Below are 18,011 nucleotides of genomic sequence, written 5' to 3' on the forward strand. Positions count from 1 at the left end.
CCGCCGGTGCTGCTCCTTCCCATCTGGATTCCCTCCTCCTCCCCCCAGCCACCCGCCCCCTCCTCCTCCTCCTCCTCCTCCACTTCCTCCTCCTCCTCATCTCTTCACGAGTCGTGCACAAGTCTGTGCCTATATCTACATCTCCCAGAAGGCTGTTTTTCTTTTTCTTTTTAATTCAGTAAACAGAAGGAAATGACCTTAATGAGTGTGCAGCACCGCCCTGGAGTCAGTGCAGCCATCAGTGCCAGCATACACAAAGCAGGAGATTTGGGGGATACAGCGTGTGGCTCAGTAAAAACACCACCAAACAGAAAGAGGGGGCATCACCTTCTTTAATAACTTCTTCAGCTTTAAAAAAAACGATAATTAGAAAGAGAATGAGGGGAAATCCGTCCTCCTCCAGGCCTTCTTCCAGGGCTTCTTCCAGGGCTTCCCTCTCTGCTGCAGGACCCCCATCCTCACGTTCCTCTCGGGCCCTTATTTATTTTTAGATGCATCCCAGAGCTTTCACTGCACAGAGAGGAAGCTACACATGACACGCAACCCACAGTGCACAGTCCAGCTAAAAACATCACACACACAGTCACGCATTTATGCAGCCTATGCATATATGCATGTGCTCGCTCACACTGAAAAGGACTAGTTATAGTTCATGGCTTTCCTGTGCACACACACACACACACACACACACACACACACATCTGTTGAGAGTTTGGATGCTCTCTATCTCTTGGCAGTGACCTTGGCTCAACTTTCTTGTCCTTAAGCCCAAGCATGTTCCTCCCTCCCCTGTGTGTGTGTGTGTGTGTGTGTGTGTGTGTGTGTGTCAGGACAGTGGACAACAACACGTGTTTTCCCACAATCTCCATACTCCAGGGAGACCAGTTCAACAACTGCTGTTCTCACAATGCAGACACACTGCCTCTGTGCGCCCCTGAACTAACAAGGATTCTCATTTGTGGTGCACATCAAAAGAGGACGTAGCCTATTTGTGATTAGAAAGTGCAGCCCTCATTACAAGGACCTCCACCACAAAGGAACAAGAGAGATGAATACACTCAGGGTCGGTCAGTGATGATTCACTGCATCAAAATAGCGTGATATGTGCTTCTATACAAATGACCGTGGTGAACATACTGTAGTAAGTAGTAGGCCTTGAGAGATATATACATACCCGTTCTGATGATAAACCATAATTATGACATTAAGAGTTGAAATAATTTAATAAATATTGACTATTTATCTCTTTTAATGTCATAATCAGAACTTTTATCACAATTGAGATCTTTTAAATCTCATAATTTCGTTTTTGTTTTGTCTTTTAGTAACAATTTTCACTTTTTGTCTCACAATCATGACTATTATCATAGTTAGGATTTTTTTTGTCTCAAAATTATGTCTTTTATCTCATGAGTTTGAATCTTTAATCGCATAATTATGGGAATTAACCATGGGAATAATTTTTTCATCAAGCTTGGTTGTCATCTTTTGTTCTTTTCTTTAAAGGGACTCTGTGAAACTTCTGTGTTGTGCGGAGAGCTGGTCGTTATTATAGTGGACTTTATTTCTGAACTAACGTGAGCTCTCTGTTAGCGGAGCGGAGAGAGGCACTGGGACGAGGCACTTGAGAACGTGCTAAAGTACCAGAAAATCTAACCCGAGTGCAGCAGCTTTGAACAACTTAAATAAATCGACCACTGGCTTGTATAGGCAACCGAGAGAGACGGGGAAGGCCTCATTTTTCACGTCATGTCAAATCCTCTCACATACGACCAACAAAATCAATTAATACATGTAACTTGCTACGTGTTACACAGAGTTTCTTTAACTGGTGTAAATGGGCTTCCATAATATGGAACAAAAGCTGAGGAGCAGAAAAATACACACATGGAAATATCTGCTCACCGACTAAATTAAACGCCCTTCTTGTCACTTACTGTACTGCCAGACGTTTTGTTTCCCTCAGAGAAAGAGCAGAGCACTTTTAGGGACTGGGTGGTATGATAGAATTTTTTCCCCCTCCCTTGGAAGGAGCAGCTGAGAAGTTTCTCTCAGACTCCCAAATTTTGGAAGCTCAGGCTCTAGTTTCAGCCAGGTTCCTTGTGCCAAGGTGAGAAGTCAGCGTCAAAGTGGTGTGAAACTTCGTCCTGATGAGTCATACGTTGGACCAGCTGTCAGAAATGTCCAGATCAGCGGATTTGTGGTCTTCGCAGCAACATGAAACCAGGCGAAAGTCAGGTGTTATGACTGTGGACAAAAGACTTTATTACACTAATGTGACTGAACAAGAAGTTGCCATTCACAAAAGCCAAAACATGATCCTTCCCCTGCTCTCCAGATGTCATTGCTTGAGCACGAACGTCCACTCAGCAGAAAGCTCACCTGAGATAATATGTTAATGACGAGCCTGTTTTACACTGTTTCTGCTCTCAGGTTTCAGCTGAAAGCGGCACTCAGATAATCGCTCGCTGCTGCATCACTTTACACCTGCAGCCGTTTAGCATCGCAGACAAACACCGTGGCTGGCATGGCAACTGAGGTATGTAATATTATGTTAAGTGAACTGGTGCTGAGGAGGCTCTCGACTCTGTTTGTCGCTGGCAACCTGTCTAATTACACGCCGGGAAGGAATCTTGTGACCCCAGCTGGGCCACGAACACAGACGGCCAAGCACAACAGGCTGCGTTATGAAATTAGAGGCTTTTATAGAAGTTAATTGAGTATAGCTAAACACAAGAGGGCACACACACAGAGTGATGGAAACTGTTTGGTTTTTTTGGCACACTTTCATCTCATAACAGGCTGAACCCTGAGACTAAACAGCTCGAGTCTTCAAGCAGGAGCGATAAACACCCTCTTTAACATTTTCTCTGTCATCAGCTTCCGGGCAATAATCCACCAAGCAGCTCGTTCTCAGCTCTCCGCCGACCAACTACCGAGCATTTTGGGGAGTGGTGAGTCTGCGCACACAGACACCCATCAGCTCACCTCTTCCTTTTGATTGGTCGCCATAACAACACCACCAACAGCAATCAGCGTGCACTGACTTTGAGTCTATTTATGCCGTGATGATGGCTGACGGCGCGGAAATCTTGAATCTGTGTCCTCTGCTGACACCGACAGATGCAAGATGGCGGAGGAATGTCGGCTGTCACGCACACACTTGGGCTTGTTTTGGTGTTTGGCACGCACGTCGGCCAGTTTGACACAATAAACAAATCATGAATCCAGCTGTCAGCGGCCGGTGTAAGTTCAAGACCTCTATGTCTTAACGCAGAGCACATCCCGCATTGCACATCACTGCTGTCCAATGGCTACCCTGTATCTCCGAGTGTGGCTGGGTTTACAGGTTAACAAAATTTCCCAAGTCGTTAAAGGGACAATTCGCCCCTTAATCACAAAAACATGTTTTTGCTGAGTTTTGGAGATATTGGCTTTTGAGATGTCTGCCTTCTCTCAAATATAATTGTACCTGACCCAGTCACTCAAAATAATGAAATATAAATAATAAATGACTATTTTCTTTCTACCGAACTACACTTGTCAGCTGTGTCACTGCACAGAAGGAGAGTGTGCATCATGGAAATTAAAAGTTTGTGACAGCGTCCGCCCTTATTGGCTGAGCTGTAAGGTTAGCTAACTTTAGCTAAGTTCACACTATACGTTTTTCCCGTCCTCTAAAGATCGATAACACAAAGCTCAAGATAGGAGGCAAATCGGTGCTTGCTCCTGTGTGTGACAATCGCCAACTCTTCAAAGACGCGATACAGGAGCTCTTTGACCACTTGCCGACTTTTAGCAGAAGTCTGCTTGATATCTAGCAGGCTATATCTGGCTGAGTGTCTTTCCTCCTTTCCTCTGCTGTTATCCACAGTAGCTCTCTGAACCCAGTCTTATCATGATTTATGTGCATTCACACTTATTCTTCCTCTATTTCTGCTGTAAATCAGCGCACAAACAACCTGGGCTGCTTCAACTTTATCGTTCCTGTGTCACGTCCCGTGTTGTAGTGCGTGACCCCCTATCGCCGATCAGTCAAGTAGTGTGCAAACTACAAACACTGCAAGACTCCCGATTACAAGAAAGAAAATTGTGTTCTGTAAAAAAAAAACCCCACAGCAATCTGATAACTTTGTAAGACGTGCAGTATGACCAAGGCATTAGTTAGCTCAGTTAGCCAGCCTCTCGTTTCATCTAGTTCCATTAAAGTTGAGAAATCTGTGACCCATATCTCCAAAACTCAGCAACTCACACCGTGACAGTGGAAAAACGCATGGATAAATCTATTGTCATAAAGCAGAAACGATCCGAACATTCTGGGTCCGAGAGGCTTTGTGGTAAAATCCTGTAGAGAAAAACAGACTAAAGGAAAGAGGGTACGGATGTTTTTTGAGCTCTTGTGTGTGTGTGTGTGTGGGTTTGAATTGAAGTTTGTTGGGTCTTGTGTTGGTCTCTTGTAATCACACATATAAACAAACACAGGAAGAAGAAATAAACAGCAGGAAAACAGTTTTGTGAAGCATGAAGCCAAGTCAGAAAAAGTCTGTGAGGGGGAGAGTAACAGCAAGGCCATAGAGATGATGGATTGCATTTTCTGAAAAGATCAATCCTCCATGGGGTCAAAGGTCATAAGAACACAAAAGTCTATATAATCCCGACACAGATGTGATGCTGCAACTGTAAATTCACTGGAGGACAAGATGCTGCAGGAAGAGGTCACATAAAGCGGAGATAAACAGCTCCATGTTGGGGTCAGAGGTTCCATAGAGCACTTTAGCATATATGTGCTCTCAGACACACTTTTTACTGCCTACACATGTCTTGTAGCATGGGGGTAATAGCCACCACGTGCATGTGCTAAATCCAAGTCTTTCCAACCACTGCGAGTGCTTTAAAAGTGGTCTACACACAGGTCCACGGGGAATTCTGGAGAGTCTGTAAAGTGGTGGAAGAAAATCAAACTGTCCTCATCCTAGCGAAGAACAAGAGAGCGTGTCATTTTTGAACTCCATAGTTTTTTGAAAACATAACCGTTATTTACCTTTAGGCTCACGACAGAGGGAGGATTTACGGATATCACGACCGCGCTTTCAACCTGCGCAAGCCTGCGTGGATTATTACACCAGATGCTTTTACTCAGCCCATAAAAATATCCTCATTCACAGGAAATAATTAAACATTTACTGCCCAGTGCGCAGCCCTCCCTATCGTATTTTCATAAGAGAAACTTAATAAAAGCATTTGTGGTCATTTCACTGGAGCAAAAATGATCTCCGGCAGAGAAATCTTGCTCGGGGACACCACACGCACACACACACACACACACACACACACACACACACACACACACTCAGACCACAGTAAAGGCTCCCTGCGCACATCTGTGAGCCAGAGATATCTGTCCAGAATGTCATTAACTACCACTGCTGTAGATTTATATTCACTGAGTCTTGCCATATGAGCCTGTCTAATTACATCCATAGTCTGGAGATCATCTGCGCACACACACACACAGACACACACACACAGTGACATAAATCCATAAGGTCTGTAAATGAATTTACTATTTATGCGAAAAGTGCAAATTAATTCCCTCCTTCATGGGAACGCTGATTAGCTCGTCGAGAGGGCATCAGAGTTTGCAGCCATGGCGACAACAGAGCTGTGACAAGGGGCTCAATATCATGATCATTAATGGAATGAACAGTGGGATGCGACGGTAGCAAGAGTCGTACTGGAGTTAATAAGGAAATGAGAGAGGGACCAAATGCACTGCACTGCACAGGACTGATGCTGTAAACTCAACTTCTTACATCAGCACTGCCATCTACAGGCCGAGAAGAGACAGAACACCTTCGACTCCTCATAGTAAAGCGGTGTCCTCAGTTGTTTCAGAGTTTGAGAGTGATTTTTTTCATCCAAAATGGTAAAAATATACAGTATTTAAGAGGAAGAAACAAAGAAAAGTAAAGTTATATATGAAATTGTGTTGCAGACATAAAGGTTTTATTATTTTCTACATCAGCAAACATTTCGGGAACCTTGAGGGTTGAGAGCGACTGCTGTTCACTGTCTCACTCTTTATGACGCAGATGTTTATTCATATGGTGGAAAGCAGATCTCTAGTTGTTGGTTACTTTGCAGATCCAGATTTTTGATACAATACATACAATAAGCATATCAAATATAATGCAATTTTATAAATGTAACTACTCAACATCATATACAATTTAAATGTGCCTCATTGTGACCAGCTCCTACATAAAATGCTGATTATATGTTAATTAGAGCCCGACCGATATATCGTTTGACTGATATTACTGGTTGATATAACAGATAAATCAGTATCAGCGTATTTGTTGTCCCATACATGCCAATACAAAAACACTCTTTTTAGAGATTATAATACAGAAAAATATGCTTGGGTAATTTATAATTATGAAATTCCCAGTGAAGTTTACCGTTTCAGTACATTGAGGTCATTTTGGACAAAAAAGTAAGTAAACAATATATATATATATATATATCCTGCCTCTGTTACACATCTTTGTGTTGTGTTTAATAATGAAATTTGAGCAATCAATCAAAAAATATGTGTATACCGGCCGATATATCAATATTCTGTACTCCCTAATATTGGTATCACTATCGGCCCTAAACATCAGTCAGACTCAAATATTAATGCATCAATAATAACATCAACAACTGTGATATACTGTAATACTCAGAGAAAAGACATTCAATATAATGAGCACTGACACTTTGATAATTCAACTGCTGTATATTTTGCTGATAAAAGGACTTTTAGGAACTGGAATTTTTTGTTGATTCTGGCAGCCAATTCAGACAATAGATGACTATAGTGAAACAAAGCAAACTTTGCTTCAGTGATTACACAGAAAAATAACCAATCCTCTTGACATCAGTATTAAATTGACAATGTTTCATAACTAGGTTAAAGTTCCTAGTAGAATGTTTAAGTAAGTTTTAGTTCTTCTTCCACCACTGTCCTTATTTCACATCAGCCCTCTCTCATAGTCCCTCATCTATTTTCAATAATGTGTCTAATGCAGATAATAAATTCATGTCTTTGTGAGGTAATTGAGTGCAGACAGAATAACATAAATAATTTATTCCAAATGACTCCCAGCGCATTCGTTTATAAAAGCAATACCACTTTACAGCACCTGTTTGGAAACATGACAAAGGGGAAAGAAGCAGAGCTATCTATGGTCGAAAGCGCCCATTAGCCAACAAAAGTAACACAAAGTTTAAAATAGATCTTTTCAATGCTTGCATCCTAATCATATTATCTATTTGTGAGTTATATACTGTACAGCTTTAATATTTAAAGAGGCTTGTACTGCTCAAGTGTCAGGCAGGTATCTCGCTCTTCATATTTAAGCTTGAACGACAGTCAAGTGTAATGCTGATTCAGTGTGGGCAGAGCTGTCTGTTAGGAGCTCTTGCAGCAGCCCCTGCCCTTCTCCTGCGACTCACTGGTGGGTCTGATGGTGTCGGACAGAGTCACAGCACTGATGGAGCCACGGGTGACCTCTCTGCTGGCCACCTTCATTTGGATCGCTGGAGAAAATTGAAACGCATGAGTAGGTAATTCAAAGAATTCAGATGAGCTGAGAATGTTGGAGGCACTGACTGAACTACCTGTGAGGATTTCATTGAAAGCTGCTTCGACGTTTGTGGAATCAAACGCTGATGTCTCCATAAACATGAGGCCTCTTTTGTCTAGGTTGGTCACAAGGGTGAGAGTAAGGAAGAATGATCACAATCAACAACATATTCAAGGAGAAGAAGTGATACAAGAGGCAACATCATGACTGGACAACTCAGGTTGAGAAATGGTCATGAGAATTTCCCAGAGCCCAAAGCAACATCGTCAAATATGAGTATTGTATGCGTATACGATACAGCACTATATGATATGGTATAATATGATACGACACGATACAATACGATATGATACAGTACGATACAATACAGTATGATATAATACGGTACAATACAAGTAAGATACGATACGATATGATACGATACGATACAGTACAAAACGATACGGTACAATACAATACAGTGCGACACCATACCATAACAAACCATACAGTACAATATGATACAGTATGATACTATACAATACAATACAGTATGGTACGGTACGGTACAATTCGATAAGATATGGTACGATACAATACAGTACGATACAGTACGATACGATACGATACGATACGATACGATACGGCACGTTACAGTACCATACCAAACCATACCATACCAAACCATTCAGTACAATATGATACAGTATGATACTATACAATACCATGCAGTACAGTAAAATTCAATTTGATTTGATAGGATACGATACGATACAATACAATACGATACAGAAGCTGTTACCGGCACTGTTTGACACTGGTGAAAAACTAATTTTCTTTTGATAAACTAGTTGATTAGTCAACTAGTTGTTGCAGCTCTATGGACAACCATCAAAAACAAAACAACCCAATTGACCTGCAAAGTCCCGGGCCTCCTCTGTGGGGACGGTCCTGAGGGTGTCCAGGTCTCTCTTGTTTCCCACCAGCATCACCACGATGTGAGGGTCTGCGTGGTCGTACAGCTCTTTCAACCACCGCTCTGCGCTCTCGTAGGTCAGGTGCTTGCTAATGTCGTAGACCAACAGTGCTCCAACTGCTCCTCGGTAATACCTGTAATCCGACCACATGAGAGAGACAGCTGACAAATTAAAAGGTAAGACCTGAATGAATGAGCAGAGAAAAATGACACATGCAGAAGCTGTCATTCAGGACAGGAGGGGTCACTGAATGGTTTGATGAGAATGAAAATGATGTGAATTATTTGATTACCTATAGATGAATGGAGATGGCTCCAGAAACAAGATTTATGTTGTGTTTTTCTGGAAAATGTCACTTATTTGTGTAGGTGTTGGATAATGCTGCTGTTATCATGGTGTATGTGAAAAAAGTGTGACTGTTAATCACATGCACTGAAATCAGTCTTACTTAAGCTGGCACGTGTGAGCCAACAATGATGTGAGACTTAACACCTTTTTATTATGTGCCTATTACTCCTATAGCCGATAGCAAATACATATATACTGTATGTGTGCGTGTGTGTACCCACGCTGAGGTGATAGCCCTGTAGCGCTCCAGCCCCGCTGTGTCCCAGATTTGGGCTTTGATGGTATAGTTGTCCAGCTGAACAGTCCGTGTGCTGAACTCAACGCCGATGGTGGTGCGACTGTCATGACTGAACTCATTCTTGGTGAAGCGAGACAGGAGGTTGCTCTTTCCTACACCCGACTCCCCTATCAAAACCACTGAACAGACAGACGAGAGAAGTCAGAACTCATACATAATAAATACTATGAGGTTTTTATGACACATTAAGTCCAAAAATATAACAGTTAATTGGTCACACTTTATCTTCATGTAATGAATCACTTATCCTTTATTTCCTCTGACATGTGTAGACTTTCTGTCACCCTCACCAGACACCAGACACCAGACACTGACATCACACAAACGTGGCAGGCCCAGCCTGTGGCTGACTTCACGTTGGAATGAATGGAACGGAAAATCTTTGGCATATTTTTAACTAGACATACAAACCACGTAACAGTGAGGCGGGATATGTAAGATAATGTGTTTATCTTTAACAGGTCAAAGGTCAAGTGATTTACAAGCAAATGAACAGAGAACTATCACTTCCTGCTTTACTTCCTTCTCCCTCTTACTCTTGGATTGGAGCAGCTACAGCCCGAGGTGCAGCCAACAGCTTTAATGTCCCCGAGGTAATGCACATTATCTCTTTTTACACAATCACAGCTGAAGTCAACAGGACTCACCTTTGAAGACAAAATTGTACGACTCGTCACAAGACATGCTGCATTCAGTAGCGAAGGGTTCCTCCCGTTTTCACTTGATAAATATCCCGGAGCCACTTTCAATATTAGTGAACAAAACAGGCAGAGAGAAAAAAAACAGCCTCACTCCTCTTCCTCTCCCTCCAGTGTGGAGAGGGAGAGAGTAAAGGTGAAAACAGAGGAGAAAAACAGAACAGGTTCAGCAGCACACACCCGCCTCGTTCTTCATCTGTGGATAGGGGTAACTCTTTATTGAGGACAGGCAGGCAGGGCAGGAGTCCCGTGGCCAGCCGATCCCTCATCAGCTGACATCCCAGGGCCGTCTGCGAGGGGGTGGTGGAGAGCAGGTGGAACAGGTAGAACCACTCGCAGGGAGTCATCAGGAAGAGACTCCACCCTATTCTCCACACTCTCCTTTCACTCAGGGACGCGGTTCATTTGTATGACAATAAACCTCACCTAACAGGTGCATCTGAGTCCCAGATCATGAGGACACCATTTTGCTTCTTGTCTGACTCCTACAGGGATATAGGTAGAGATCAGGATTTGTCCTGGTGTACTAATATCCATGTTTGATTATACATGTAATCATTTTAATGCTTTGCCCGAAAACATCTTTATGAATATGATACCGCTGCAACCTGCCAACTTCAGATTAAAGGTCACATTGTGATATCACGGTTCACATTGTGATATCACAGATCATAAACTAAAAATGGGTGATGCATTCGTGTATGGGTCTATTTTATTTACGTTTCCCGAACAGAAATATACAATTCGGTAACCTATTAACTATAGTGAAGATTGACACGTTATTAATATTTAGTTAAGAGTTTAGTTGCTTGATTTCCAGTTGATAGTTGTGTCTCATTCCCAACTGTCAAATACACTTTGGGTCAAGAGGTCGAGCCACCTAGAGTTGGGAGTGGGACAACTATCTTACAGATTGGACCTTTAAAAGGTTCTATATACGAGACTGTGAAAGTTAATCTGGCAACAAACAACTATTTGCTCCATAATGATATATTGGATTTATGGCATTCTGACTAGAGAATGAAGTCACACTTCCCAACACTGAATTTAGGATTACATATCAGGGGAATAGTGGGGGTGAATTTGTTAGAAAGTGTTACCCATAATTACACCAAACGTACCCTTCTATAACATCTGCCCCCCCAAAACCAGATTTTTTTAATCTCACATCCAATATGCAACATAAGTGTATTACTTGACATGAATTTCAAGGCCAGAAAAAGTTAACAAAGTGACAGCTACAGACATCTTGCACCGTTTAATCAACTGACACAGGGTATAGACTGTTTTTGACCATGTTTTATTTTTTTAGTACAGTACTGTTAAAAGTTAGTTTCAACATGTTCAATTGGGAGATGGATTTTTTTTTTTTTCAGCTGAGGTCAACAGACAAAGCAGCTATAGAAGCAGTTGCCAAAGTTACCACAACTACAATGCTGAGATTTTCAAAAGGAAAAAAAATAATAAGACAACCTAGAACTTGATTTTAGAAACATATGGTGCCACCATAATTGTTTGTAAAGCCTTTCCATTATTTATTTATTTTACTCACTTGATTTCCACGTTTATTTTAATGCGAGACAAATCATAATTATCTCTAGGTACTAACTGCACCTCAAAAAAAGGAAAAATAGAATAAAAAGAAGAATCAGATTAAAATGAAAGGAAAGCTTGTTTGTTTCATTCATATTCATTTTTAACAGCGTCCCGTGCTTCGGAGCTGCTACGATGTGATATTTGATTATGGTTACATTTCTGGATGATGCTGTGTGGACTTTACTGGGGGGGAGGGAGAGTCTAATTAACCAAATGAACAGGTGGGTTGTAATTTGCTGACAATATTCTCAGAGGGCTAGGAAGGACAGAAGGCACAGCAGTGGTGCCTCAGAAGGAAAAGACACTGTGCACCAGTGAGTGGGCACTTTTATCTGGAATGACAAATTACAAGTTTAGGGAAGTGTGGAGGGCGTCATTATCTTAAGCGCTTGCAATAAATAGTGAAAGTTGTTGGGCAAAACCAGCTATTTGTGTAGAATGTCGAAAAACAGAGGAAAGAGGGAGGAATGAGGTTGAATGTCTGTATGGACAAGATAACTTCCTGTTCGTGTTCAGGATGACTGTTTACCAGAAGAAAAAAAAATCATGTATTGATTTGCTAGTTAAATGCTAACACACTGCCTCACACTGGCTGTGTATGAAACAGAGCCAACAGCCAATGACATCACATGGGTTTAATCTGTATTATGTACGTGTTTGTCTCCAGTTTTATGTGAAGAAAGAAATGAATGAAGAAATGGTTGGGAATCCCTTTTCAGGAGAGTTTTTCGCTCCTTTTCTCTGCACCAGAACACCCCCTCAAGGTGAGTGTGGTTCAGTCCAGCTCTACAGCAGCACTCTGAGACAGAGATCTGGTTGGTTGACGCCAAAAAGAGAAAGTATGGGGACTAGGGAATGATCTGAGAGCAGATGTAGAATGAGGGTCTTACAGATCCTGCCCAAGTTTCTTCTGTAAAGTTTGGGACAATACACTTTTATTCTCTTGGTTCTCTGTAGATGCTGGGTGTGTTTATGATTCAGGTATGTGTGTATGCACGTGTCTGTGTGTCAGTATGTACTGTATGTCTTTACGAGGGCTGTGAGCCCAGCAGTCTCTCAATAGCGGCGTTGATGTCTCCTCCAGTAGCGATGAGGGCCTGCAGGTTGGCCTCACGGTTGATGAAGCCCATGGCGCTCAGCTGGTCCAGCTGGGACTGGAACCGCACCTCTGGGGTCTGGGTCTACACGGGAGAAATAATCAGAATTTTAAAAGACATCACACGGGTGTGGAGGTAGTAATATCAGTGCATGTGTGTATGTGTGTACCGTTGCAGTTCCTCCTCCACCTCCTCCAGCAAACATCTGGAGCATCTGTTGCATCAGCTGCTGCTGGGCGGCGTTTGTTCCTGCACTGCTGGGCGAGGAGGCCGGGTTCTCTGTGGGCATGCCCCCTCCTGTGGGTATACCTGTGGGTATACCTGTGGGTATACCGGGAATTCCACCTGTGGGCATGCCGGGAACTCCACCCGTGGGCATGCCAGGTACTCCGCCTGTCATCAAACTAGGAAATAAGAACAAACAGAAGAGTTTAGAAAAATAATTACTTCTACAAAAACAAAAGGAATATGTGTACCTTTGTCTGCGAGACAATACCTGGGCATGAGTCCTGGTGCTTCTGTCTGCAGTGTCTGTAGACCCTGTTGGATCTGCATTAGAGCTTGCATGGCACGGGGGTTGGTCATGACTGACAGAGCTTCTGGGTTCTGCATCTGCAACCAAACAGAGAGTGTTGCAATGAATTAACCAATTGATCAATGATCAATTAGAAGTCCATTTACTGCACATTAACTTTAGGTAAGTGAGTAAATAAATGGCACACCTGAGTCAAGTACAAGCTAAATGCCTGGGACCTCTAGAGGCTTATCAAAAAAATCTCAACTGTTAGCAAAAACAATGTATGTAAGATATCAATAATCCTGGAGGCAAAAATGTTCAGCATGTGCAGATAAACATCTCAGCTGAGTTTCACAAGACCTGGGTTAAGGCTTGTTACAGTATATTGCCCCCTATGGGCCATTCAGAACCATCCTCTGCTATGTCACTAGGACTGCCCTTTTGTCTTATTGTGGAAAGAAAAAAATCCAGTACTGAGTTAATGGACTGAAACGTGTGTGGTACCTGCTGCAGAAAGATGGGCAACTGAGATCTGAACTGTTCCTGCAGCTGTGGGTTTCCAGCAAACAAGGGGTTATTCATCAAAACCTGGCACGGAGAGAGAGAGAAAGAAAGTCAAGCTAATGTGTCTTTCGACATCTGGTTATGCTTCTTATTCATGAGAGCTGATATGTAAATCATATATGCTTCAGCGCCTTATGAAGGCTTTCAAACCTAATGTTGAATCACAGAGTAAACTCTCTGGAGAGTCACTCTCTTTCATGTCACCGTTTGTGCAGCGATCCACTGTGAGGTTGTTCTACTTACCCGAGGTTCCCTCAACATTATTTATTAGAACCAAATAAGTCTGAGCTGTGTTGTTTATTCTTCCTTACAATTCACTGCAAATTCAAGTGAGCTTAACAGACAATCCCCTCTGTTGAGTATGCACTAAATAGCTGGGCTTACTGGCCTAATGCATAACAGGCCGAGCTAGATCCTACTATTTACAATTCATTACAAACTGCAGAGTTCAGTAGAATCAATCGATTCCACATGTGGAGCAACAAAATGCTCTCAAGGCCAGCTTTGAACCTAAATGACCAGGATTTGCTATGATTAGAGGTGGGAGGCGTATGTATGGTGGGTGTGCACGTACATGTCTTAATGTGTATACATGTTTCCGCTTCATACCTGGGAGGCCAACTCTGGATTTTGAGCCAGTGACTGCATCATACTGCGCATGTATGGAGCTGACAGCATGTTCTGCATCAGCTGAGGGTTTTCTGAGATCTGCTGCAGTAGACTCTGCATACCCGGGCTGTTGAACATCCCTGCCGTGCACAGAAAAAAAAGTTTATTCATATACAGTATGTTTGTGTAACAGGTAAATTAATAGATGTCTTCAAATGCAGGTCTTACCATTGCCCAGACTGCCAGGATTGATGCCCAGAGGGTTGGACACGCTGGGGGTGGTGCCCGCAGTGGTGCTAGCGCTTCCCGTGGAGGCCCCTGCACTCTCAGAGGGGTTAGAAGAACTTGGTGGCCCCCATGGATTGGGAAGGGGCTCACGGTTCTCCGTCCGTGACGGCTGGACACCAGACTCAGAGTTCCCACCTAGAGCTGAGAATGGGTTGCTGCCAAACTAGAAAGAAAGATGAGACACATTTAAAAACTTCAAAACAGTCAAAATATAGTAAGCCAACACTGACAGAGGTGTGAAAATAAGTCCAAAAAAGGATTAACAGAGTGCAAACAAACACATATTTGATCAGCAAACATCCCTCCCAGATACCTGTTCCCTGGCAGCACTGAACATGGGTTCCTGGATGTCTGTGTACATCCTCCGCAAGGCATTGTAACCTCCTGGGATGCTCTCCAAGTTGCTCAGAGCCCGGTCTTGGTTCCGCATCATTTCCTGCATCATGGCCGGGTTCCTCGCGAGCTCCATGGTCTGCGAGGTGAGATAAAAGGGGAGTGGAGGCAAATCAGTCAAAGTTTATTTTGAGCAGAGCAACTAAACAGACTGAAATGTAGCGGAAATCTGCTGTAGTCATGCCTGTGCTACAGCTAAGTATCTATGCATCATTCAGTCCCTCTTGCTCTCCTCTACCTGTCTCATGAGTTCAGGGTTGTTGAGCATGTGGGAGATCTCAGGGTTGCGTTCCATCAGCTGTTGCATCTGAGGGTTGGCCATGATCATCTGTCTCATCAGGTCCGGGTTGGACATCATGTTCTGCACCAGCGGGTTCTCCATGATCTGAGAAAGCATCTCTGGGTTGGACATGAGCTGTCGCTGCATCTGCTGCTGCAGCTCCATGAAGTTAGCGGAGCCCATGCCCAGTCCAGCCAGACCCGCCAGGTCACCGAAGCCAGCTGAGGGAGGCCAGATGGGTGGGATATGGTTACACAAATTATCTTTGTGGTGCTGGACTGATAAATGGTATTTGAATATACATATTTACACACAGGAGGACCCACTCAGTATGTTGGGTGTCTGTGAGGGTGGCACGGCAGTGCCCGTAGAGCCTGCTGTGGAGGAGGGGTTGGTGCCTGGACTAGAGGTGGAGGTACTGCCTGCTTGAGTAGAGGATGAGCTAGAGGCAGAGGTGCTACCGCCATCTCCTGCCCTATTGGGACAAATTGTTGGTGCATGAGAAATGTAGCACTTATGCAAGCTGGTAGTTAAATTAAACAGAAATGCAACAAAGAATAAAGTTCAATAAATGATCCACCACAAGATTGTGTTGCGAGGTCAATTAATCCTTCATACAGGCCTGATACAAAACCATGCATTGAGCCAACTGGCTCTGTATAATAATGTTGCCTTACTTGTGTGCTGTCTTTATGACTAGATGAACTGTCAGGCCATCCTTGATGCCGTGCTGGCTGAGGCTGTCGCCGTCCTTCAAGATCTTCCCTGCAAATATCAGAACCAACTGGTCCTGTTTGGCTTTGAATCGCCTCGAGATCTCTTCTTTAAACTGAAAGATAGCAACGAAAAAAGAGAGGTGAGACAGAAAATGTGACAATGAGAAGGAAAGAAACAGGAAATGAAAAGGATAATGTAAAGAACAAGATGGTTTACACCTGAGGAGTGCTGCTTGAATGTGTTCATGTTCTGTTGCAACACTCAGACCTTAAGTTCTATTTTCCAAGAAAGTCCTCTGTTATCCTATTAGCAGGGATCGAAACACTTCAAATCTGCCACTTGACGACTACTCTCCGACTACTGTATGCCGCATAACTACCACAGAAAATTGTCTCGTCCTGAAGGAAGCTGCTCTCTTGTTAGATTTTTCATTTTAACTCTAAATAAGAGGTATCTTATCTTAACACTGCACTCCAATCAGCAACCTGTGGGGTCAGTGTTAATAATTATACAGGATATGAATTTTGATATCTGAAAGCAATGAGTCGGGGCACCAAGGGTGTTCCCCATCATGCACAATTTAATAAAAACGTGTTATTTATATGCACAGGTCATCCGGTGCTGTTATCTGTAGAGCTTCTTCTACCTGAAATATGATAAAAAGACAAATCAAAAGTGGAACTGTTGTTATTTTTTGATTTCTGGTTTGATTTTGTTGGGTTTTTTTTGACAGTTTGTTTTTGGTTTGCTGTATGTTTTGCAATGGCTTCCTCTTTAATGTGCAAGACCACCTCGCTTGTTTCCTGATGTTTACTTTTTTTCTTGTTCTATTAATATCGTACAATTTCAGAGAGCCGATCACTTTTATTATAGTCCTGTGTGCACCTTTGTGGAAGCTGATGGGCTGTTATTCACATTAACTCTCAGGCTTTGACTATTTCACACCACACTACATTAATTGACTCAAATAATGAAACGTGTTCTCGTCATGTAGAGAAGGATGGCCACGTATGCTGAAGGGAGAAACATAAGTCCAATGTTTCAACATGAAACACATGCATATATACACATGACACACATACAACCTGACAAAAATGGCTACCCAAGACAGCACAGTAATGAGCCTGACCAGATGACAGACAAAGCTATAGAAACTATGATGGGTTTCTGGCTACATGCATCGCATTATGGCTCCCACTGTAACATGTCGCCAAGCCGACAGTAGTTCTGAGAATACTGTATATTCCCTGGAAAGCTGAATGACTCAGTGGCAGCAGTTGAGAATGTTCTAGAGGGATAGCAGCTTTAGCATTGGGAGAGCTGTTGAGCAGAAATGGGAAATGAAAGCGGTTTGGCAAATCATCGCACCAAAATCACTCCCATGGCTCTATTGTTGCTTGTTGCAACGGGCACAGCGAGAGCGCAACCCGTCAGCTGACACTTGTTTGGCTAACGTTTCATACTTAGCTAACGTTGGCTCAGCTCGAGGTTAGCTACCTAGCTAACTGTTACCGTTAGCTGGCTAGCCGGTTAGCCAGCCCAGATATAAACATGGTTATATCACTCTATTGGCTGTCGACAACGTTATTAATACTGAACAGCTGTCGACCCAAACAGTAATACTCTCATTACGCAAAACCTCTTCGATTTCACACACTACCAGTTAGCCGGTAAGAGAGACGATGCTATGCTAACGCTAACACGGCTAGCTAGCTTCCTAGCTGAAGTTGTGGGCAGGGGCATGACGTTAGAGCACGGCGCTGAACCGCACCAGCCAGCTCCCCACCTGCGAAATCAACAAACCTGAGTGACAGAGGCATCTTCTGCGATGGCGATTTCTTCTTTGTCTTTAGGGGTTTTCACTGTGACCTTAATAATAGTTCCCTCCGAGGCTTCAGGTTTATTATTGTTGTTATTACCAGGATCTGCGGCGCCTTGGTCAGCCATCTTTACTCCGCCGATGGAACAGCTCGGGTCTGGCGTCAGCTTCCGGGTCATAAGAGGTCAAACCTCTTTCCA

At 43.1% G+C, this 18,011-nt stretch overlaps 2 protein-coding genes across 3 annotated transcripts; both read right to left on the reverse strand.

Moving 5' to 3' along the window:
- Positions 1-6,030: 6,030 nt before the first annotated feature.
- On the reverse strand, positions 6,031-10,170 carry LOC311273288 (ras-related protein Rab-25-like). Its single transcript, XM_084380268.1, has 5 exons — positions 9,881-10,170; positions 9,157-9,352; positions 8,527-8,720; positions 7,666-7,746; positions 6,031-7,584 (listed from the first exon to the last, which is right to left on the reverse strand). Exons 1-5 carry the CDS (start codon positions 9,915-9,917, stop codon positions 7,457-7,459), a joined length of 636 nt encoding a protein of 211 aa, XP_084236394.1. The 5' UTR covers positions 9,918-10,170; the 3' UTR covers positions 6,031-7,456.
- A 1,045-nt stretch (positions 10,171-11,215) lies between these two features.
- On the reverse strand, positions 11,216-18,005 carry LOC311272804 (ubiquilin-4-like). Of its 2 annotated transcripts, none has more exons than XM_084379491.1 (11): positions 17,796-18,005; positions 15,953-16,104; positions 15,602-15,750; positions 15,234-15,496; positions 14,916-15,074; positions 14,543-14,765; positions 14,315-14,454; positions 13,646-13,729; positions 13,121-13,236; positions 12,794-13,028; positions 11,216-12,708 (listed from the first exon to the last, which is right to left on the reverse strand). In XM_084379491.1, the coding sequence occupies exons 1-11, from the start codon at positions 17,988-17,990 to the stop codon at positions 12,556-12,558; spliced, it is 1,869 nt and encodes a 622-aa protein (XP_084235617.1). In that variant the 5' UTR covers positions 17,991-18,005; the 3' UTR covers positions 11,216-12,555. The 2 variants fall into 2 exon arrangements, with proteins under 2 accessions (XP_084235617.1, XP_084235616.1); XM_084379490.1 differs by having other exon boundaries at positions 15,590-15,750; positions 17,796-17,984.
- Positions 18,006-18,011: the final 6 nt, after the last annotated feature.

The sequence above is a fragment of the Pagrus pagrus genome (genome assembly GCF_965226575.1).
Source record: "Pagrus pagrus genome assembly, chromosome: 17".
NCBI lineage: Eukaryota > Metazoa > Chordata > Actinopteri > Spariformes > Sparidae > Pagrus > Pagrus pagrus.